The 24,468-nt window shown below is 50.0% G+C and overlaps 1 protein-coding gene across 7 annotated transcripts; it reads right to left on the bottom strand.

Moving 5' to 3' along the window:
- Positions 1 to 1,733: 1,733 nt before the first annotated feature.
- KCNIP2 (potassium voltage-gated channel interacting protein 2) lies at positions 1,734 to 23,678 on the bottom strand. Of its 7 annotated transcripts, none has more exons than XM_053583094.1 (10): positions 23,342 to 23,678; positions 6,449 to 6,544; positions 5,557 to 5,610; positions 4,856 to 4,980; positions 4,478 to 4,547; positions 4,243 to 4,313; positions 4,003 to 4,110; positions 3,710 to 3,814; positions 3,515 to 3,577; positions 1,734 to 3,249 (listed from the first exon to the last, which is right to left on the bottom strand). In XM_053583094.1, exons 1-10 carry the CDS (start codon positions 23,412 to 23,414, stop codon positions 3,202 to 3,204), a joined length of 813 nt encoding a protein of 270 aa, XP_053439069.1. In that variant the 5' UTR covers positions 23,415 to 23,678; the 3' UTR covers positions 1,734 to 3,201. The 7 variants fall into 7 exon arrangements, with proteins under 7 accessions (XP_053439069.1, XP_053439075.1, XP_053439068.1 ...); XM_053583100.1 differs by having other exon boundaries at positions 5,557 to 5,655; XM_053583093.1 differs by having other exon boundaries at positions 23,333 to 23,678.
- Between the last annotated feature and the right edge of the window lie 790 nt (positions 23,679 to 24,468).

A 24,468-nucleotide genomic window follows, 5' to 3' on the forward strand; every position in this document is an offset into this window, starting at 1 on the left:
CTCATCCTTCAGACAAAGTTTTGCTATTTCTATGCAGAGTGTCTAGTACTTACTTGGGTATAGGAGGTTAGGCTTTTATTTTAGGCTTGCACACCTGTGTGTGAACAAAGGAAAAAAAATTTTAGCATCAGTGTGTCCCATTGGGAGCAGTTCAGGGGTAGCTAGCCGAGCCCCAGGGGAAAATGCCCCCCTAACATGACAACTGCAAGGCCCAGGGTGGCCTGGCTTGCAGAGCATAGTATGCTTAGGTAATAGTTGGTCACTAGCTGTCATCCTTGGCTTCTCTTACTGCATCTTTGTTACAAGGTCTCAGCAATCTACAGAACTCTCAAACCTTTCCTTCCTTCTCCCTGTCAGCTTCTCTGCTTCTGAGATAAGAACCACTTGTGTAATACCAATACTTAAGAAAGACATGCATTATGTGGTTGTAATCAAACCTGATGCTTTCAGATGACCTACTCACATCTTCAATGTGGAAAAGATAAAGAACAAAACAAATTCATCTAAACTTCTGGGCAATCCAGTTGACTTTTAATGTAAGAATGGAATTCCAAACACTTAACACATTCAGCTATATGACAGAAAGTAAATCTATGGATATGGTATTTTGTGAATGATCTTTTAAATAAAAGAAAACCTTACATAATAAAAATAAAAGAAAGAAAAAAAAAGAAGAAATTACCAGCCTGAGCAAGAGCAAGACGCTATCTCTAAAAGTAGCCAGGCATTGTGGTGGGTGCCTATAGTCCCAGCTACTCAGGAGGCTGAGGCAAGAGGATTGCTTAAGCCCAAGAGTTTGAGGTTGCTATGAACTATGATGCCGTGGCACTCTACCAAGGGGAAAAAGTAAGACTCTGTCTCAAAAAAAAAAAAAAAAGAAAGAAAAAGAAATTAAATGGAACTCCTCCTCAAAAGAAAACATTTTTAAATTAAGAAGTCTAGAAATTCTTTTTTTTTTTTTGTAGAGGCAGAGTTTCACTTTATTGCCCTCGGTAGAGTGCCGTGGCATCACACAGCTCACAGCAACCTCCAACTCCTGGGCTTAGGCGATTCTCCTGCCTCAGCCTCCCGAGTAGCTGGGACTACAGGCGCCCGCCACAACACCCGACTATTTTTTGGTTGCAGTTTGCCGGGGCTGGGTTTGAACCCACCACCCTCGGTATATGGGGCTGGCGCCCTACTCACTGAGCCACCCTTTTTTTTTTTTTTTGAGATAGAGCCTCAAGCTGTCACCCTGGGTAGAGTGCTGTAGCATCGCAGCTCACAGCAACCTCCAACTCCGGGGCTCAAGCAATTCTCCTGCCTCCGCCTCCCAAGTAGCTAGGACTACAGGCACCTGCCACAACGCTAAGCTATTTTTTGTTTGCAGCCATCATTGGTGTTTGACGGGCCCGGGCTGGATTTGAACCCTCCAGCTCAGGTGTATGTGGCTGGTGCCTTAGCTGCTTGAGCTATAGGCACCAAGCCTAGAAATTAGAAATTCTTGATTCAACTTGTAACAATATTTGCCAAAAGACAGATTGCTTGGCATAGTCTTCAGTACATCAGCATTTTGTCCTTCTTTGTGTGAGCCTGAGGTCAGGTAGGTTTTCAACTGTTCCAGAGCATGTATCTCAGTTTCCTGCCACGTTATGACCAGACCATAGAAAAGAAAGGCACATTCTTGGGGATCTAAAAGGCTGAGGAGCATGAGTTAGGGATTCTGTGGGATTTATGGGTTGAGAAGGACAAAAAGCCAGAGACAGCAGCCTATGCATAGCCATTGTGTTTTATTGGATCTGGCGTATTTCTTGTTTTACAAAATATACAGAAGACCCCCAAATCCAAAGCAGTCAACACTATTCTCATGGGAAAAGGGGATTCCTGGGGGCCCTTCCTCTCAGATCCTGGCTGACTAGGAAGGTAAGCTGAGTGGGACAAGCAGCTGTGTTAAGGGGTGGCAGCATGGCAGGGGTGCTGACAATTAGTTGGAACCTGACTTCTATGGTCCCAACCCTCTAGGTGTGCTCAGGGGCATCTCTGGGTAGACTGAGTAGAGCAAAAGGAGACCCTAGGGAATTGAGAAAGGTATGTGAGAGGCAGGGGTAAACTCTGGGTTGATGTAAGATTCTACTGAATGTCCCATACTGGGTTCAAATACTATGCCTTTCTCCCTCCTTCTTTTTCCTTTTAAGGCAGTGGTTCTCAACCTTCCTAATGCCATAACCCTGTAATACAGTTCCTGTGGGTCACGACCCACAGGTTGAGAACTGCTGTTCTAAGGCATCTGCTAAGGACATTGATAGGACTCAAGTTCAGGAAGATGTCTAAATCATTTCATGTTTCTAAGTCTAGAGAACATAGCAAAATGAAAGCTCAAGTCATAGCCATCAAAACAGGTGATGAGCAAGGAGGGTAGTTTGAAACGTTAGCAGGTATTAGCCGGTCATCTTCTACCCATATTCATGATCACTCTGCCACCAACACATGCAGGAAGGAGGGAGAGGAAGAAACTACTCCAGGGATGAGCCAGATATCTGGATCTCAGGCTCTCCTAGGAAATTGATGTGGTCATGAAAAATTTCTAGGGCATTTCCAAGGAAACATATTTTGATGGCCGGGGATAGGAGACTTGTGGAACTTGGAGCTATAGCCTGGCATGCCTGAGCTTTCATAATCTGCCTGGGCCTGTTCTCTATCCCAGCCACTTTCTAGGACCCAATAATCATTGACTTGAGCCCAAGATTTCTCCTTCCATATTCTTGTTTCCCTACCACAGGACTCTCAAAGGCTGGTCTGAAAAGCCAGCCAATGCCAAGGACAGAACATCATCTTTGAGAAGGGAGTTTTTGTTTATAAGATCAAGAATGGGAAGCACCATAGCAGGAGACATTTTGTCCAGTGTTGTGGTTTCTAGAGTGGGAGTGGGAGGTGGGGAACCATTCAATTCCTACAGTAAGGGAACCCTCAGCATTGGGTATGAGACAGGAAGGGGGTGAGAGCTCTTGGGAGTTGGGAACAACCCCTAAATGCACTCTGCCCACTCTCTAGCCCCTTCGGCTCCAGGGATCTGGACTACTGAATCTCTAGGCTTTTGGATCCCTAGTGTCCCCAAAGTAGAGTCAGGATGAGGACAGACCTGGAAAGAGAAAGATAAGGTCTCCCTGAACTAGGGCTAGGACATGTTTTCCCCCAAGACACACTGACCCCCTTCCTGGGGAGCTAGATGACATTGTCAAAGAGCTGCATGGATCTCATGATGTTCTCATCCTGTGGCCATGGTGTGAGTGAGGCAGATTGGAGAGAGAGAAAGAGAAAGAACTTGTCAGAGACAAGGAAAGGGACACTGAGGGAAAATTGGGGACATTCAGAGGCAGAGAGGAAGGAGATACCCAGAGAGAACTGAAGTGGGGAAGGGGTAAGCCTCCCCCAGAGAAATAGGATTGGAGTTTGGGAGTGAGTTAGGGAGGTAGTACACTACCCAAAGGAACCTTTCCCTGCATCACTGAAGCAAGTAGAGGGCAGGGACCCGTACCTTTTGACAAGATTCAATGAATTCCTCAATGGTGACCACACCATCCTTGTTTCTGTCCATCTTCTGCAAGAAGATGGTCAGGCAAGGAGAACAGAAGAGAGGGCAAAAGAGAGGAAGGCAGAGCTAAGTTCTCTACTCATTCTTGATCTCCTTCCCTTCACACCAAGGCCCTCCCACCTACCCAGTCCCAGGCACCTGGAAGAAGTTTTCCACGTGTTCCCTTGGGGCCTCCTCTCGGAGTGCAGGGTAAGTGTATTTACCCATCATGTCATAGATGGACTTCATGATGTCAAGCATTTCCTGTTAGGCAAAGATAGAAAAGAACCCCTTCTCAGAGCCTCTAGCCTCCAGACCAAAGGCCTAGGGCCTACAGCAGACCTCATCCCTTGCTGGTTATGCATATGTGGGTCATGTTTCTCTCCCATGGATCTTTGCACCCACCCCCATGCCCACCCCCCAAAGCCCCCAGCCCTTCAGTTGCCCTGCACCTCCTTGGTGATACAGCCGTCCTTGTTGAGGTCATACAGATTGAAAGCCCAATTCAGCCTGTCATCTATTGTTCCCCGAAGAATAACCGACAAACCAGCCACAAAATCCTGGAAAGGAGGCAGAGGGAAGCTGTGTCTTCAAATACTCTTAACCCAACACATTCTTTTGTGTTTGGCCTAGACATCCTGGCCTTGAAGTCCCTGGAAACAGTGTTCCTTGGGCCACCTCTTCCAGCTTACCTCAAAACTGACAGAGCCATCATGGTTGGTATCAAATGCATTGAAGAGAAAAGTGGCATACGTGCTGGAATCTGTAGGATGAGTACAGAGAAGTAAGTTTGACTTGGAGACAGGAGAGGACTTCCCATCTCTATGGAGCTGCCCTAAGCCCCTCATCACTTTGGCATTCCAGAGCCCTCTCTCCCACTCAGCCTAGACATGGACTATTGCATCCACTTGAGCCTTCTCCCCTTACCTCCTTGAGGAAAGAACTGGGAGTAAATCTGCTTGAAGTTCTCCTCACTGACAATTCCGCTGGGACATTCCTGGGAGTGAAGGGGAGGGAACCAGGATAAGGGAAGAGATAAAAGAGATAAGGGAAGATTCTCCATGGCCAGACACTCCCAGAGAGAGGGAAAATTTTTCTGCCTCCAGGGGACTCACCAGATCTATTGATGGGAGCCAAGACTTCGCCCCCAGAGCACAAATTAAAAACTCTGAACTAAACAAAGGCTGGAAGTTCGGTCTTGAGGCCCCGCCTCCCTCCCGCCTCATTGATATCCAGGCTTCGCTTTCTTGAGAGGCCCTGCCCCTCCTGGCCCACCCCTGGCTCAGTTTGGCTCTGTGCACTCACGTTCTTGAAGCCTCGGTACAGGACCTGCAACTCCTTGCGAGTGAACTTGGTTTGCTCCTGTAACTGCTCCAGACCCTCGGGCCGGTGACACACAGTGGACAGTTCAAACTCGTCCTCCACGCTGTCTGCGGGGAGTGGTGGGGTGGAGGGGAGAGCCACGCCTCAGGCCCCGGCGATCCCTCTTTAAAATCACTGATCTACACCCCTCCTCCCAGTCCCTGCCGGTGCCCTGGACCCCAAGCTGAGGACATCGAGAAGGTGCTGGTCAGCCTCCAGGTCTCTCTGTGGGCCAAGGCCAGGCCTCGCCCTAGAATCAGGAATCCGACTCAGAGCTTGACCCTTAATCTCTGGTTGGAGGGGAAGACCCCCAGCCACATTTTCGTGCCAGAAAGGGAGGAGGGAGTAAAGTCGCTTGGAGGAGACATCTCAGAGTCAGAGTTCCGGGCAATCCTTGATCAACTCAGATCCGCCCAGCCCTGTCCTTACTCCTCCCAGCTCTTCCCCTCCCCCCAGCCAAACCCCACCTATCCCAGCCAAGACTAAGCCATGCCCCACCCAGCTTCATGCCCCTCTCCATCCAGACCCCACCTCTGGCCCCATCTCAGCCACCCCTCCCCCACTCCAATGTCCAGCCCCCAGGCCAGTGCCCCCACCCATTCTCCCAAAGCACCCTCCCCGCCCCCACCAGGAGAGTAAGTCACCTGGGTCCAGCGGGCGGGGTCTGTGGGGGCGAAGGGAGGCTGGGGCGGCTAATTCTGAAGGGAGCGAACTGTCACCGAGAAAGCGGAAGACCCGGCGAACTGCAGACATACACCTTGCCCCTCACACATCAAATCTCACAGACCTGTGCGTTACAATGCTCACTCCCCAGCCCCTGTGCAAAGGCACACCTAACGAACACAGACATACACAAAATGGGCCCCCCACACACACAGCTTGCAGGACTCACGCCCCTTTTTCCAAATCCACCTCCGTGTGGAACTCATGGAAGTCGAACACAACGGCACACTCAAATAACTGTAAAATGGGTTTTTATGGCTTGCAAAATGCAATATGATCCTATGAGGTAGGTGAGGCCCCACTGAGGACACGGAGATTTGGAGACAAAGCAAGGTCGCTCAACTCCAGGTCACTCAACTGGGGACCAGATAGGGACAGAAAACCCAAGTACCCTGGCCGGTGGAGGACAGTGGGCTTCACCCTCTACACCTGCAACCATCCTGTTGGGGCAGGGGCGACATACATCTCGAGACTCCAAGCACACTCAGTGCGGGGCGGCCACACAGAGACGCAGACACTATCTCAGCTAAGCCACCCATAGGCCCTCACAGCCGCCTGGTCCGGACACTGTCACAATAGCCACAGCCACACAAGCTCGGGCCTCAGCCCTACCACACTGGCAGCGCCCAAACATCCAGGTCCTGCGGGGTTGTACACACTGGTGATGCCCACAGAAACTCGGCCCGCCCCAACCACACACACCTACTGCAGCCGCGCACATAGCCACGCCCCCTCACACTCCGGCCCACCCAAATGCCCACCCAGCTCCCGCCACACTGGTCCCGCCCCCAGAAGCACAGGAGAGGCACTTGCTTTCACTGACTGAGGGCAGAGCTTGGGGCCCGCAGCACGGCAGCAGCTTGAGGAACCGCTGCTTCAGCGCTTTTTTAGTGGGCCCAGGAGGGTGGCCTGGTAAGAGAGAAGATTCCAGGAAGGCACATTAACTCCCAGTGTGCCTCTATTGCCTGTCCCCTCCCCGATGGTCACAAATCAACTCACGCTGGGGACGGGGGCTGGGAGAGGAATGAGGTAAGGGGGAGAGGAATGGCTGGGGTAGCTGAGGCTGGGTTAGGGGAGCCCATGGGTCTCACAGGCATGTAAAGTCCATAGGGGCCGGGGGGGGGAGGGGGGCAGGGCATTTTGTACAGTAGGATGTTGTTGATGACAACGAGGTGGCAAAGAGGAAGTGGCAGTGGCCTCTGTCTTTGCTGACTGACCCAGTGCCCTTGGCTCAAAGTACCATGGCTGGACTTCTCAGGGTGATATCCAACCCAATTATTACCTGGGTGGGAACACCTCTCACACACACATACAGTGACAGGCATGTATAGTGACATGTAGAATGATAAATCACAGAGTGCTGGATGCCAGTAGCAGCTTAATATCCAGTAACTCACACCCAATGGCTTAATAAGCACGCTCCAACACACACACATACATATACACACACATTTGCCCAAGTAGTCCTTAACACAAATATGCAAATGTGATCTGAAGTAAAATATGGTACACACATATGGAGACCTATGTAGGCCATCTCACACAGCATGATCAAACCATAGAACACACAATGTTCCTGGGACATCATGACCCTATGTGTAAAAACACTATGACACATTGTGACCTTATAACATGACACATATTAAGATTGTCATGACACATGCCTATATCATAGTGTGACCTAAGTCCTCATGGTACCCAGATACCTAAGGCTGTACCTCATCTACAGATGTTTCATTTTTCCTGGGCACACCTACTTTTCTTTCCGGTAACCCCTCATCTTAAAGAGCAGGGTTCCTTATCAATTAACTCATCTATCCTAAATTGTGGCTCTCTCCCAGTCCTTTCCGGTATGACTTGCTCTTTGAAATTTAAATGATAAAAATTGATGCAATAACAGATCTTGGAGATGGAGATGACTATTTTGGTGTGTTAAAGGGCTATATAGGAGGGGCCCTGTGGCTCAGTAGGTAGGACTCTGGCCCCATATACTGAGGGTGGTGGGTTTGAACCCGGCCCTGGCCAAACTGCAACAAAAAAATTGCTGGGCACTGTGGCAGGCGCCTGTAGTCCCAGCTACTCAGGAGGCTGAGGCAACAGAATTGCCTAAGCCTGAGAGCTGGATGTTGCAATGAGCTGTGATGCCACAGCACTCTACCAAGGGCGATAAGTAAGACTCTGTCTCTAAAAAAAAAAGGGGGAGGGGGCTATCTAGGGCCCATTGGTAACCACTCTCTTCTCTTCCCTTTATTTCTGCACATGTCCTATAGCTCTACATACACTGGAAGAGGGCCTCTAGTCCTGGGAGACTAATTTGTATCTATGTGTCTCTATTGTCTCCCAGCTGCACTTATTTCCAGATTCCTGGGACAAAGCCCACTGGACCTGCCACACTGGTGGCCTCAGTCCATTTGGAGGAACCTAACTTTTCTTAGTTATAGGTTACTCCTCAACACAGGCTCTACCCTCAGGACCAGGCCCTGCTCCCAAAAGGTACCTCTTTCCCTCCAACACTTCTTCACTTTCCCCTTCCCACCCCAGGAGCTGTGAAGGGGCCAAGATCAATGGTGGCCTGGCATCCAGCCCTGGGGTCCATTAGCATGGACTTTGATTTCCTGAAGGGATTGTGCCTGCCTCCAATGGTGTACTTGCCTGATTGAGGGGTGGCTCTCCACTTCCCACACTCTCCCTACTTCTCACCCCTCCCCCGCAAGTCCCCTTCCTGTTTCCAAGCCTCTGTCACCTCCAGGCTGGTAAGGTGGGAAAAGGCACCTTCAGCCTGTGAGGTTACCTGGGTTTCCCATATGGCCCTTTACCCCCACAAAATAGTCTAAAAGGGATGGCAAGTTAGAACCCAAATGACTCCATCTTTTCTAGGTTGGATAACAACAGCTTCAACCCAGCCTCCCCAGTTCATGTAGGTCTAACTCCCTGTTCCTACTTCACCCCAATAAATGCAGCTAGAGGATGATCTAGGGGGTTTCTACTCTTATTCAACCCTAGAATGGGCAATTCATGGACCTTCCTCCTGTTCCCAGTTTCCTTCATATCTTTCTTGTTCTCCCAAGTGTCTACCCTGTAGTCCCCCTATCATGGTTCTTGCCTGTCTTCCTGTCCATGATAGAACTGGGGAACAGCCATGCTATGGAACTGCACAGCTCTTGGTGTGAAGAGGAGGGGGACGCCAAAATTCTCAAGGGGGTGGCAGAAGTGCTTCCAAATCACTCTCCCTAATGACTTTGGGATGGGATGGGGAATTGGTTTCCCACTCCCAATATTTTGGCCCTGAAGACCTTTCTGCCCTGTATCCTGAGAGGAGCCTGGAGTGGCAAGGTGGCTTGATCTGACCCAGTCCTCACTCCCCAGCCAGAGCTGAGGTATAGATGCCTCCCACAATATTCCTACTCTTGGTTCTCCATAATCTACCCAAGGCTTGGGTATGGAGCTGGTATATCCTCAGGAAGTCTGAAAACAGCCATACACACAATCAGATGCTGAAAGAGGCTCAGCCACACACCCTGTCTCATTTGGGCACAGTCACATCCACCATCTCACAAAGCTACATGTCCTGTCACTCTGACACATGCAGTCACACCTGTCACATACACAGACTCATACAGTGATATATTTTGTCTTCTCTCACACACATGAACACACAGTCATACCTGTGTCTTACACACTCCCCTTAACCTACACTGCACACATGGAGTTGTGGAGAGTCACACCCATTTTCAGAGCTGTTGTGAGCCCCTGGCTCCAAAAGGGAGTCATCAGAAAGCTGGTGTTATCTCAGGATGGCTGGAACCTCTTTCCTCTACTCCAGACACCTGTTTCCAGACCCCTCCTCATATCCCCCAGAATCTCCTTACTTCCTCATCTCCATGCCCCAGTTCTCCCACATCACGACCCTCAATCAACTCTCAACACCCTGTCTCCCAGATTCTCTCCTCCCCTCCCCCATATCCACGCCTTCAGGGCTCCCTTTGTCTCTCTCAGATGTGTGTTCTCCAAGCACCCCTCCTCACCTTCCCAGATGTCTATTCCATCACTCACCTGCTCACCCCTGCCCTCAGTCATGAAAACAGAGCACCCCCCCCACAACGCTGTGGGGCAGCTAACCGTCTGGCCAGCAGCTCAGACACACCCGCCCAGACACCTGGGTTACCTTCCAAGGAGACAGGCTCAAAGAGTCCAAACTGCTCCAGGACCTTGACAAACAGAGCGAGGACTACAAGCACAGCGACCATCTCCAGCCCGTCCAGGTTCATGGTGGGCCCAGGGCATGGCCCCCACCCAGCTGAGACTCTGACACACTGCTGGCTGGCCACCTCACACCACTTCCCCCTCAGACTCCCCAGCCTGAGAAGGACTGCCTGCAGCCTCCCTCCCTCTCTCCCTCCCTGGATCTCCTCCCTCTCCCCCCTCACCCCGCCTCTGCCCCACATGCCTCTCAGCCACAGCAGTGCCTCTTCCTCTTTCTGGGGCCACCATGGCCTTTGGACTGGCACCTCCTCAGGAACCCTTGGCATAAAGAATAAGGACCAGGACAGGATAGGATATGGGGCAGAAAAGGGAGGCAGTACCTGCCTCTGTCCCTTGAGGAGCACTACTGTCCAGACACCCTGCGGCTACTCTGTGCCAAAGGGAGGGGGCAGAGGGAGGAGTTATGTTTAGGCGAAGGCAGGAAGGGCAAGGTGTGTGTGAGAAACCATATCTGCACATGTACAAGTGGTAGATTTATGGATCAGAATATGTTATGGCTGTCTAGGTGTTTTCCTATATATATATATTCCTGTGGTTGCTGGTATGGGAGTACATCGGTCTCCTCTTATGTGTATCTCTGTGTATTTACATGTGACTGTGCACCTGTCACAGAAGTATGTGTTTTGTGTATGCTTATGTATTTCTACTCGTGTATATGGGTATGTGACTTGCATGTGTATAGTATACATGTAAGAGAGTGTGTCAAGAGTATTTCTGAGTGCGTATGGGGAGTGAGGTTTCTATGTTTTACTAGAGTTGTGGGATGTGAGTCTGAAGTTTGTTAGCCACGGGTGTGTCATATAATTTGGAGTATTGGTCTATTGTTGTGTCATTGTTTCAGCTTGAAATTGTATGAGAATATAAGGGCAGGGAGAAGGCAGTGACCTCTCCTGTTAGGAGGACACCACCACCACCACCATCATCATCGATCTGGTTGCCATAGAGACTGTAAGGCAGGAAGCACTCTCTTCCCACAGGCCACAGACCTTGAAACTGAGGCCCAAGGGAGAATTAGGCCCAATAGCCTGTGCAGGAAGAAGGCTGTTTAGCCCCTTCATGACCCTCTGGGGAGGGGACTTATTGCAGCTGTCTTTAGGAGACCCAAGCTCCTTGGAAGAGGAGGAGGGACTTCATTCTTTGCCTTTTTCTGGCTGGGACTTCACACGGGCCATGTCTAAGCCTACCTGCTCCTTGGTAATCAGTTACTGAGCAGAAAAAAAGCCCAGGGTAGGAGGGACATCTGAACCCTGTGAGGAAGCAACCCCCCACCTGCATTCTTGGAGTCCTTCTTCTTCAGGTTCCTTCCTGGGGGTGGCAGTGTTAAATATCCCTGCTCCTTCCTGATGGGATATGCGGGTGTATCCCTGCTCTTTCCTGGTGGGTGATGTGTATGTGTTGTCCCTGCTCCTCCCTGGGTGTGTGTGTGTCTCTGTTTCTTCCTGGGGGTGTGTGTGTGTATACGTGTATCTCTGATTTTCCTTGGGAGTATGTGTGTATGAGTGTGTATATCCCTGCTTCTTCCTGATGTGTGTGTGTAGTGTTTATGTCTCTGGTGTGTGTATGTGTGTAGGGGGTTGGGGAAGGCCTGCAGAGCCAGTGAGGACTAAGCCATTAGCTTAATAACACTTAGCCATCACTAACACCCATGGCTAACAGTGATTGAGCACTCACTATGTCAGTGGTTCTCAACCTGTGGGTCATGACCCACAGGAACTGTATTAAAGGGCCGCAGCAATAGGAAGGTTGAGAACCACTGCACTACGTACTAGATAATGTGCTCTGTGCTTACAGACAGTATCACATTGAATTGCATCATAAACCTACGAAGTCAGTGCTATTATCCCTCTATTTCAGGTGGTGAAACTAAGTCAAAAGGAAGTTAAGCAAATCTCAAAGATCAGAGCTACAGTTTTAACCCAGTCTTGACTCTGAGTCTGCCCTGTAAACTGCTATGCTCCATGGGCTCCCTTCTTAGAAAGCTTGTCCACAGGAAGTTAAGTTCAGCTCTTGTCTCAGCCCTACTTGTCGGGTGGGCTTGGAGGGTCAGTCCATTCCCCAGCACTTGAGGTTCACAGATGTGCAGTTCCACATGGCCACCACTGGGGGTCAGGCGTCTCAACTTCCTTCTACATCTTACCCCTTACCTCTCCCCAACATCCAGGAAAGCTGTGGGAATGCCTCAAACAGTCTTGGTCTTTCTTCCAAGAGAAGAATTCTATTCAGGAGTTGCTTTCTGTTTCTCACACCTTGGAGGTTACCGGTATTACAGATGAAGCCAGCAAATATCTCTCCCTATGACTGCTCAAATTCCATCTGTGACATTTAATATCCCTCCGCCTACCCTCATCAGCAGATCCCTTTGTTTCCACTAGTTTGGCCTCCTCACTGTACCCTGAACACACCAAATCCAGTTCTGTCCGATAGGGTCGAAATGTACTGACCTGCCCAGGTGAAACTGACCCACCCAGGAAGAATTGAGGGCATGTCCCACCCAGGAAATAATCTACCAATACATCCCTGCCCCTCTGACCCTTTAAATTCCCATCCGCCATAACACACGTGTGGAATTCCTTTCTGATTTCACCCCACACGTACCCAGGTGGAGTACAGACCACATTGCCCATACAGAAATAAGACTCCATTTTCCTTTTGTCTCACTTCTCAGAATGATCTCTCATCTTTGGGTCCTTAATCTCTCATATGGTACTGTGACTCAGATGGGGAGAAGCCCCCTTAGGGGGCCAAAATATGCCCCCTGGGACCCAACTAAACAGATCCTTGTTCCCACGAGAGTAAGGGAAAAGGGACACCTGCCTAAAATTCGTCCATTTAATGGTGAGGTGAGCCTTTGTCTAGAACTCCTTTTCTGAACTTCTTTTCTCTTCCCATCCCTACTCTAATTCCTCTTCTCTCCCTCTATTTCTGCACCTTTTAAAAGCATTTGTATATATTGGGGCAGTGCCTGTGGCTCAAAGGGGTAGGGCGCTGGCCCCATATGCTGGAGGTGGTGGGTTCAAACCCAGCCCTGGCCAAAAAATGCAAAAAAAAAAAAGCATTTGTATATAGTATCTCTGCGCCTTTTTTAGCCTCGAGCATTCATATATAGTATCGCCATTCCTGGTGATCAATGTCTTTTCCAGTTAGGGGCTAACCTTGCATATCTCTGTTCCTCTGTTCCTGCCACCCACTCCTCAGGGGCTGCCCTCTCTTCTGCCTTCCCTCTATCCTACGGTTTATACCTATTCTTTAGGAGGCAGCTTAAATTCTTCTTCTTCCCCCGCTCTGCCCTCATAACACAGAGTATTACTCTGTTGCCCAGGTTAGAGTGCAATGGTGGCAGCCTAGCTCACAGCAACCTCAAACTGCTGGATGTAAGAGATCCTCCTGTCTCAACCTCCTGAGTCAGTGGAACTCCAGGTACCCACCATGATGCCTGGCTAATTTTTCTATTTTTAGTAGAGGCGGGGTTTCGCTCTTGCTCAGGTTGGTCTTGAGCTCAGGAGCTCAAGGGATCCTCTCACCTCCACCTCGCAGAGTGCCAGGATTACAGGCATGAAACTCTGCATCTGGACTTTTTTTTTTTTTCCTTAGAGATAGGGTCTTGCTCTGTCTCCAGAGCATCATTATAGCTCACTGCAAACTGCAACTCCTGGGCTCAAGTGATCCTCCCAGCTCAGCCTCCCATGTATCTGGGACAACAGTGGCATGCCATCATATCTGGCCAGAGGCAGCTTAAATTCCCTTCCCTTCAGAGCCTCCAGCCTTCAGTAGTCTACAAGTTATCAGAGTTCTTACAGACTTCCTTGCAGACCCCTATAACTCAGGACCTAATACTGTAATGTTATTAGTGAGAACAATAAAAGGGGATGTATTATGGCAGGTAATAGGTGGGCTGGGGTGCCAGATTTTGTAGCTCCAAATCCCAGCTTTGCAACTTGCAATTGAGTTCTTCACCTCTGTGTGGCTCATATGGATGCTGGGCGGGGGGAGACTAAATGAAATAATACATGGAAAGTTGTTAGAATAATACCTGGCACAGATTAATTGCCGAATAAGTGTTTGTGACCATTATTAACATAATATCTTGGGTGAGGGGCTCCTCTACAAAAGGAACTTTACTCTGGAAGTGAAACAATGTATCCTAAATATTGTACCCTCATTAATTTGAATAAAGATAAAATTTAAAAAATTACATAACAATCCCCTCCATACATTACCATAGCTCTTAACAGTTCATAAAGCATTTTCACAAACATTATTATCTCAAGGGTCTCTCAGAATAACTCCACGAGTTGTACTGTACCCATTTCACTGATGAAGTAAATGAGGCACAAAGAAGTAAAGGGCCTTCCTTGCTCAAAGTCATCAGCTAATAGGAGATGAGGCAGAGACTTGAACCCAGATTTCTGAATCAGTCCTGTTTCTTCAGCTATATTCCAAGCTCCTAGAGGGTATACGTGTTGAAAACAATTGTACTTAAGCACTCTAGGAGGCTGAGGCAGGTGAATAGCTTGACTTCATGAGTTTGAGACCAGCCTGAGCAAAGTGAGACTCCCATCTCTACTAAAAAAAAAAAAAATGAGGCAAGAGGATCACTTGAGCTCAAGAGTTACAGGTTGCTGTGAGCTATGACACCACAGCACTCTACCCAGGGCAACGGCTTGAGACTCTGTCTCAAAAACAAAAACAAACAAACAAAAAAACTAGACTTACCCGAAGTAAGTCCCAGGCTCTGGGCTGGTGACTGTGAAACAAAGGTGAACCAAACATGACTCTCACTGGGTAGGAAGAGACAGCCCCACTGAAAGAACAATAAGGAATCTGTCCATTAAAAAAAATTTGTTGGCCAGGTATAGTGGCTCAATCTGTAATCCTAGCACTTTGGGAGGCTGAGGCAGGTAGATCCCTTGAGCTCAGGAGTTCAACACTAGCATGAGCAAGAGCAAGGCCCTGTCTCTACTGAAAATAGAAACTTCAGCCAGGTATAGTGTTCCCCACCTGTAGTCCCAGCTACTTGGAAGGCTGAGGCAGGAGGAAGGAAGATTGCCCTAGCCCAGGAGTATGAGATTCATTGAGCTAAGATGACACCACTGGATGACACCACTGCACTATAGCCTGGGTGACAGAGAAAAAACATTTGTTGTTGGCCTACTATGTGATACAGGAACTGTCCTAGGTAGGTCCTGAAAGAAGCTATAGTAAACGCTTATCAACTGGGCCACTGCCAGGGAAAACTTGGAAAGGATACCTTTTGAGCTGGCTGTTCTTCTTCTTCTTCTTTTTTTTTTTTTGGAGACAATGGTCTCATTTTGTAGCCCTGGTGTTGAGTGCTATGGAATCATAGCTCACAGCAACCTTAAAGTCCTGGGCTCAAGCAATCCTCTTGCGTCAGCCTGCCAAGTAGCTGGGACTACAAGTGCCTGCTACAACACATGGCTATCTTTAGAGATGGGGTCTTGTTCTAGCTCAGGCTGATCTTGAACTCCTAAGCTCAGGCAATCCACCTGCTTCAGCCTGCCAGAGTGCTAGGATTACAGGCATGAGCTACCACGTCCAGACCATCCCCTTCCCCCCCCCCTTTTTTTTTTTTGCAAAGACAAGGTCTTGTGGGCGGCGCCTGTGGCTCAGTCGGTAAGGCGCTGGCCCCATATACCGAGGGTGGCAGGTTCAAACCCGGCCCCGGCTGAACTGCAACCAAAGAATAGTTGGGCGTTGTGGCGGGCGCCTGTAGTCCCAACTACTCGGGAGGCTGAGGCAAGAGAATCGCTTAAGCCCAGGAGTTGGAGGTTGCTGTGAGCTGTGTGATGCCATGGCACTCTACTGAGGGCCATAAAGTGAGACTCTGTCTGTACAAAAAAAAAAAAAAAAAAAGACAAGGTCTTGTTCTATTGCCCAAGCTGGAGTGCAGTGGTGTGATCATAGGTAGCGCACTGCAACCTTGAACTTCTGCAACCTCAAGCTCCTGGAGTTGAGTGATCTTCCTGCCTCAGCCTCTCAAAGTGCTGAAATTACAGGCATAAGCCAATGTGCCTTGCTCTGAGCTGGTTCTTAAAGGTTGGCTCTCTAGCCTGAGTAAGAGCAAGACCCCATCTTTACTAAATATAGGAAAAAGTAGCCAGATGTTGTGGCAGGTGGATGTAGTCCCAGCTACTTGGGAGGCTGAGGCAGGAGGATCACTTGAGCCCAGGAGTTTGAGGTTGCAGTGAGCTATGATGATGCCACAGTACTTCAGCCTTGGTGGCAGAAAAAAAAAGGCTGGGTACAGTGGCTCATGTCTGTAATCCTAACACTCTGGGAAGCTGAGGTGGGTGGATTGCTTGAGCTCAGGAGTTTGAGACTAGCCTGAGCAAGAGTGTGGCAGACCTTAGGTGTGGCAGGTGGTTGTAGTCTTAGCTACTTGGGAGGCTGAAGCGAGGGGATCGCTTGAGCCCAGGAGTTTGAGGTTACTGTGAGCTATGACCCTACGGCACTTTACCTAGGGTGACAGAATGAGACTCTGTCTTAAAAAAAAAAAAAAAGTGTGGTGGCGCCTGTGGCTCAGTGAGTAGGGGGCTGGCCCCATATGCCGAGGGTGGCAGGTTCAAACCCAGCCCCGGCCAAACTGCAACCAAAAAATAGCCGGGCGTTGTGGCGGGCGCCTGTAGTCCCGGCTACTCGGGAGGCTGAGGCAGGAGAATCGCCTAAGCCCAGGAGTTGGAGGTTGCTGTGAGCCGTGTGACGCCACGGCACTCTACTGAGGGCAATAAAGTGAAAACTCTGTCTCTACAAAAAAAAAAAAAAAAAAGTGGGCAGTGGATGGCTCAAATGTCAACAGTCTACCTTAACAAAAAGATCAACATTTATCAAGTACATTTTGCATTCTGGATACTTTATATCATATTATCTCACTTAGTCCTCATAGTAAACCTGAAAGGTAGGATCTATTATTCCTGTTTTAATAGCTAACATGGTCAGAGTGAGCAGTAGTATACCCATTTTGCAGATGAATTGAAGTCCATAGAGTAACATTCCCAAGGTAATAGCCGATATGCTTATAAAGAATGACTTTAACCAGAGCCAATGATCTTCCATTTGCGTGGAGTATCAAGGAGTCCTGGGTGACTATAGCTTAGTTTATGTCAGAGGAGCTATGGGTAATAAAATTTAAAAAAAAAAAAAGGTTAGATTCTATGAAGCCTCGAATACCAAGCCAGACTATCTGGACTGCAAGAGGCAGCACAGCAGCACCTCCCTGGTCCCTGCTTCTGATTCACAGATGGACAGATTGATAAACTTGTAGCCAGTTTCCCTGTCCCTGGATCCTCCTCTCTAATACTCACCCTCAACTCTCAGAGTCCTTGACCTAGCCTTATAGGGACTCATAGTCCTCAATCAACCAGGCCCTTGGTGGGAGGGTCTGTCAGAAGTGAAAGATGAGGGTCTCCACTCAGAGACTTCCCAAGTCTTAGGGCCCTTTGAGAGCCTTGCCCAAATCTGTCCTCTCCAGGCATATCTGTGCCACTGAACTTAGCTTTTCACCATTAAGTACACCATTAGTGTACCATTAAAGAATACAACCTTAATGGAAGCACTTCAGGCAGAGTGAGAACTCAAGGGAAAACTATCTTGAGGCATTAGATGGACCCTCCCCAGATCCCTCAAATCTCACCCCAGAGGTAGTTCTATCATTTAGCTATTTACCCCTCACAGTTCAAACCTGGAGTAATACTGCCTTATGGGGGGAACCTACTCTGTGCAACTGTCCCACCTTCCCCAGGCTGCCCCTGCATCCCCCAAACACTGTTACCCAGCCAGTGAAGACCCCAAACCCCAAAGTCCTTCTGTCAGTCCCCCAGACCCACTCCATCCCCAGCTAGGACAAAAGACACTGCAGCCCCCAGCTGCATTAGGTGATTAATAACCTCCCTAGACATTGGGGCTATTTTGGGGCATGGAAGTCATGCCGGCAATGATTGAGAGCTGGCCCTGCCTGGCTCCAGCCATCTGTCACTGGAGACAGGCCAAGCAGAGGGCTGGAGGGTTACATGCTTCCAAAGAGATTTCTAAGCATATATCTGGCCCAGCTCCATCTTCTCTTATTCTAAGGGCCACATGGCCAGGACAGGCCATAGGCCCTGCTTATACTCCAAAGGCTCAAGTGGATACCTATGGAGAGAGCCAATGAATTACAGATTCCAGAATGCCATGAAGGTAGGGTCATTTTGGTCTTCTTGAAGGCCAGGGAGGGAGAGGATGTTGGGTTCTAACCAATAGCAGCCCTGAAGAGCTGATGTGGAGGTGTGTACAAATCTCATTTACAAATCTCAGCAGTGTTATGTGATACCTACAATACACACATCACGCATTCCACAAATCTCATACCAAAGTATGACCTCACGTTATCTATACAACCAACTTTGTGACTCCAGAACCCCCAATATAGCCTTACAGCATAGAACTCTAGGTACATACATTCTCAGTGCCACAGAATGTCAATGATCACAACTCTTGGGATGCATAGTCTGGGTAATGCACAGCCCCAGTGATGACAACTTAGCCAATAATGCACAATTTCATTAACTCAAATTCCCAGGGATAGACAAAATGGTGACATACAATCCTTATGCCACATAAGTCTATCCATCCTGTTAGCATGAATTTGCTAACTGAGTTCATGTTGGTCCAGTCCCACCTCAGAGTTTTTTCCCTCTGGACATTGACCCATCATCTTAAGACCCCTCTCAACCTAAGCAATGCAGTGCCTTTGCTCTGCTCTGTTGCAAGCTTCCTCCTTAAAGCCGGGTGAGGAGCCCCGCCCCTCATTTGCAGCCCCCTTCTCTGCCTTCAGTGAGAAGCCCTGCCCTCTCTGTCATTGTGAGGTACCACAAAGTCCCCTCTCCTTTCCTCATTGATGAGCTCTGTATCTTCCTCCTCCTCTATAAAGGACCCCATCCCTTGCTCCACTTCTGTCAGGTATCTTAACCTTTAAAGCCTTTTCTTTGAGGGATCCGGCTCCCCTACCTCTGTGAAGGGCCCTTCCCCTCGCCTCCTCTGTAAGCCTCTGTAAGCCTTCGCTCACTTTTTGAGGGATCCTGCCCCTCCCCTCCCTTCCTCATACCTGGCGACAGCGACCCAGTCACCAGCTGGTAAAGGGATCGCGCTGCCTGCCCCAATGGGCTCCGGCACCTGCCGGGGCATCTGTTCATGGTTCAGCTGAAAGCTAGGTGGTCAAGCTCCGCCTCCAAGGCACTGAACAGTTGGGTCTCCGCCCCCATCTGAGTGGGCCCTGCGTGGGCGGCGCATGAGGGCCGGACTAGCAGGCCCGGATCTCAAGCCGTGGAGCCTCCCCATCTTCTGGCCGCAGGAGAACTCCGTCAGACCTCATCATCTGTAGCACCCACGCCCAAAGTTCCTAGACTGCGGCGGAGCATGGAGGTAGGCGGCGGTGGATTTCTGGCGGGGAAGCCGGGCATAGCCCTGTTTTGAGAAAACAACTGGATGGAGAATGAACCTTTTTTCTTTTTTTGCAGTTTTTGGCCGGAGCCAGGTTTGAATCCACCACCTCCGATATATGGGGCCGGCGCCCTACTCCTTAAGCCACAGGCGCCGCCCGTGAGAATGAACCTTTTTTATTGCCCTTCTTTAGTCTCTCCTTCTCTGCCTGTTGCACCCCTCCCCACCCACCACCCACTGCCTCCGTTTGGACACAGAGATGTGAAGGGGTAAAACTGCGTTGTCATAGCAACTTCCTACACTTATTATTTATTTATTGAGCCGGAGTCTCACTATGTCGCCCTTGGTAGAGCGCCGTCGCGTCACAGCTCACAGCAACCTCAAACTCTTGGGTTCAAGCAATTCTCTTGCCTCAGCCTCCCAAGTAGCTGTGACTACAGGCGCCCACCACAAGGCCCGGCTACTTTTTGGTTGTAGTTGTCATTGTTGTTTAGCTGACCCGGGCCAAGCTTGAACCCGTCAGCCTCAGTGCATGTGGCTGCCACCGTAACCACTGTGCTAGAACTTCCTACACTTCTAAACTTTCGGGACCAATGGCAGAAAGAACAAGAGGGAGGAGAAGAGGCTAGTGTACTGAGGTGGCAGAAATGTGCCCCCACTGTTATCTGTCTCCTGACTCCAAATCTCTTTCACAACTTTCTGCGTCTTTGTCCCGCTGGTTCACAGATTCTACCAATCAAACGCGGGCCACCAGGTAAATGCATTAAGTAGGATCCGCCCACAGCTCCAGCTCCACCCTGCCCCCCGTCCCCCCCGCACTCCAGACGGATCCCTAGCTGTTTAGACCCAAGGTAAACTCTTCCAGGACGCTCTAACGCTTTCAAACTCCTAGGAAAGCATGAAGAAACAGATATGGTCCCAGTCCTCCAACTGGGATCCCGTATTTTTGGTGGAAAACCCTGTATTTCAGAGTTCTGAATTCTGTCCAAATCTTGCCCTCTAGTGTTGGCGATAGTCCCCATTCAGAATCAGCTCCGTCGTACGCATGGCTTCTCTAAACCACACGGGGGCGCCTCAGCCCCGGGAACCATACTTAACGGCTAGAAGGACCAGACTCCCAAACCTCAGGCTTGGCCATGCAGGTCCCAACTCCCTTCCCATCTTCTACTGTCTTGTCTTTGCTTGTGGTGTAACAGGGTCACTGCTAATCGTGACCTTTTCCCATGGAAACGTACTGTCAAGGGGCCCCACCAGGCTGGGAAGATCCGAAGGATTAGATGGGGACGACGTACGGCTAGTATTTTGTTTTTCCTAAAAAAAAAAAAAAAAAAAAAAGCCTCTCCCACATTTGTTCTAAGCTTGGGATGGGAGGGAGGAAGGAAAGCGGTCGGAGGGACCCAACATGGACTGAGGTATAACTTTAGGGCCTCCTCCCCACAAGCTTGATGGCCAGGCTGACAGGAGAAAAACCCATATCCCGCCTGCACAGGGCAGAACGAAGGAAGGAAGGGAAGCGTGAGGCTCTTCAGCACCAAGGACAGCGACTTCCCTTTTGGCTTCTCCTGTAGCTTCTCTGAGCGCTCAGCGCTGCCACCTGGGGCCCAGCATGTTCGTTAACCTGGGCTTCCCAACCCCACTTGTCTGCCGGTATAAGATAAGCCCTCTTTGGAAAGGAGAGCCCTTGTAGTCCTATTTCTACTTTCCAAGTCATGTGTGGAGCCATCTAAAGCGAGGAAGCTTGGCTGGGCGTTGTGGCTCATGCCTATAATCCTAGCACTCTGGGAGGCTGAGGCGAGTGGATTGCCTGAGCTCACAGGTTCAAGACCAGCCTGAGCCAGAGTGAGATCTCATTTCTAAAAATAGCTGGATGTCATGGAAGGCGCCTGTAGTCCCAGCTACTTGGGAGGCTGAGGCAAGAGAATCACTTGAGCCCAAGAGTTTGAGGTTGCTGTGAGCTATGACTCCACAGCACTCTGTGGAGGGTGACAAAAGTGAAACTCTGTCTCAAAAAAAAAGATAAATAAAAAGAAATAAAGCTAAGATGCTAATGACTTAGATCATGATTCTGATGCCTGTCATTTGACAAGGCTGGCAGGCAGGAAGCAGTATTCCCCATTTTACAGGTGAGAAAAGTGAGGCCAAGAGAACACTTGGCACACTTTCATTCATTGCTGACAGACTGACCTGAGGCAGTGCAGCTGCAAATACGAATGCTTTCCTACTCTCATCCAATCTGATTCAAGTAGGCAAGTGAAGAAGGGGAAGATTTCACTAAACCAGAGAAACAATTAAAGCCAGAAGCAAACACTGACTAATGTGATGCTAACGAGGGTCCTTGGGCCCAGACCAGTTTCAAGAATCCTAAGCTGGGGGTGGCAACAGACTTTGCAGCAGTCACAGCTAAACCTTTGCTTCTGTTTTAGGAGGGAACTTTTATATTCCATTCAGGTCTGAGGCACTTCTAATAACACTCTTACATCTAAGGCCTGCCTCCCCCTTTAGAAAGTCTCTGCATTGTAACTAGGGCTTCCGCAGGGCCAATGAGTTGGGGAGACACTTATTGTCAAGGCACCACCTCCTAATCCTCTCCCCTATTCCCAGGTTTCAACCTCATTCCCCTCAGGAAGGACAAAAATCATGGCCTCCCTTGACCTCTCAGCTTTGTTTTGGCCTCAGGAGAGACAGCCTCCCTCTTCCCATTCTCTGCTGGAGTTCCTGAGTAGACTGCACAGACACACACACAGAGAAATGTACACAGAGTGACATGGTCACTTACAGAAACACCATGGATCTGCCTACCAAGGTCAGGAACATGCATGTGCACAGATATACTGGTCTCACATACCTCCCCGATGTGGGAAAGAAAGGATGCCTGGGCAGCAAAGTCATTTGGGGGAGACATACAGGGAAACCACATAGCACTTCCCAGGCCTACAGCTTCTATCTCTTGTTCTGGAGGGAAGGCAAGAGGATGTTTTCCTGGGGCTTGGGTGAAGTTCTGGAACAGCTGTTGGGGGTTGAAGGAACTTCAGTAGTAAAAATAATCTGAATATCTGAATTGGATGGGAGTTTGGGGAGTGGGGGCTGGCCCAACACTAACCAAAGCTTCCCTACAGGGGCCAGATGCTGGAACCACAAGGTGCTCCTGGGAGCCACGGTGGGCAGCAGAATGAATGCTAGAGTCCCTCTTGGGTACCACTAGGCTATTTGTGGAAAACTTGGGGAAGCAGTGAGGTGCACTAAAGACCTCCATCTCTACCAGGAAGCCAGAGAGATAGCAAAAATAAGACATGTCATGGACACTCACAGAACCTCACTGCAGACATGACCGCATGGAAGTACACAATCACCACTGGACACTAATATAACCCACCTAGTCTCACAATCACAAAACACAACACGACCTACTTTAACAAATGCCAGAAGGTTCATGGTTATGATCATAAAGTCTTAAGAAGAGACAAATCACCCTGAAGTGGATTCTGATACATTCTAGTAGTCACGTGTCACTTTAAACAGCATTACATACTCAGAACGTATAGTTGTACATACAACAGAGACACATGGTCAGAACAACTTTATCAGTACAGCCAGATCTATACAACCTCGCTCAAACATGACAAATGCACTGCCATACGCAATCACACTCACCCTGGCTGTCACATGGCAACCAGCTGTGGGAGGCACACACATACACAGAGACACATAGGAATGACAGGCGCTCACGCACGTAACACCTCCCACTTCAGACACCCTCCCAGCCCTGTGTCACACACGCCCACACCTGCTGCCTCTGAACACCTGCCCTTCCTGCTCCTCCTCCAACCCCTGCAGGGGAAAGGGTGACCCAAGGCTTTGAACCCCAGTGTCCTGCCGCCTAGACCAGCCAAGAGGGTGCCTGAGAGTGGGGCAGTGTGGGTAGGGGCCATGCTGGGGTCAGAGAGGTGGGAGAGTCTGAGGGGATGGAATCCAGCCCTCTCCCTCCCCGCAACCCTCACGTACCCGACTCACCCGTGAGCTGGTCGTAGGACCCGTCTAGATCTCGGGAATCGGACAAACTCTCCTTTCGGCCCTGGCCCCGCATGGCCCCCGGCGCCCCCCTCCCCGCCTGGCCGTGGGAGGGGGCGCCGGGTGGCTGGGATAGGACTTTCACAGGGCGCCCCCTGGTGGCGTATCGGGGCTAGGGGCCAGGGATAGTCTGGGCTGGAGCTGGAGCTGGGGCTGGGGACCGCCCAGGGGTCTAGAGCCCACCCAGGGGTCCTGGGGCAGAAGCAGAAAGCTTGGGCAGCAAGTGAGCGCAGAGCCGGAGGCAGAGCGGAGCTGAACAGTGAGCGGAGCTGAGCCGCCTCTTTCCTCCCGCCCCCTCCCCGCGGCTTTCACCACCGCCTCCCCCTTTGGCGCTGGCGCTGGGATTGGCTTCCCCTACCCCCGCCCCCTACACTCTGTGGCTCGGGGGAGGCACTCGGTGAAAGGGTGAACTGGATAGTGCCAGAAGTGACTGTCCGTTAAACCTGAAGCCCCGCGGGAAGGAGGGGGCCGGTCCAGAAAAGCCCCACAGCAAGGAAACAACCGCCCCTAATTCTCAGGCACCCCTTCCCCCACTGTCAGCACTGCTGTGGTCAAGTCAGAGCCTGGGCTTTTGTCTGAGTTCCTCCTTCTGTATTCGTATCAGCCCTTATTTTGTTGTTTTCTCCTCCAGCGTATCCGTATATTTCTGGTGGTCCCAGCCAGCTTGCTTGAAGCCAGTTGAGGTGCAAGGGAAGAAATCAACCCAGCCTTTAATAACAGGCTCATCTCAAGCTAATGGGCAACGATTTTCTCTCAAGTTCCAACTCTCACCCACTCCAGGACCCTGTCTCTGGGTCCCGTTCACTCTCACATGGGGCCTCTGTCACTGATCCAATGACTCCCCCAAAGGCCAATTAGGAAGATAAGAAAAGGAGCAAGCCAAGTCAGTTTATCAAGACTTCCTTGCTCTTTTCTTCACTCCTCAACTTCTTCCTCACTCTCTCATCTCTTGACCTGTCCTAGGTTCCTCAGTAGATTTGTGGAGCAACTGAAGAGTTTGGGGATCCAGGTAAGAATACAGAGTAGGAGGCTCGGTGCCGGTGGCTCAAGCGGCTAAGGCACCAGCCACA

This window comes from Nycticebus coucang, chromosome 3, assembly GCF_027406575.1.
Source record: "Nycticebus coucang isolate mNycCou1 chromosome 3, mNycCou1.pri, whole genome shotgun sequence".
Classification (NCBI taxonomy): domain Eukaryota; kingdom Metazoa; phylum Chordata; class Mammalia; order Primates; family Lorisidae; genus Nycticebus; species Nycticebus coucang.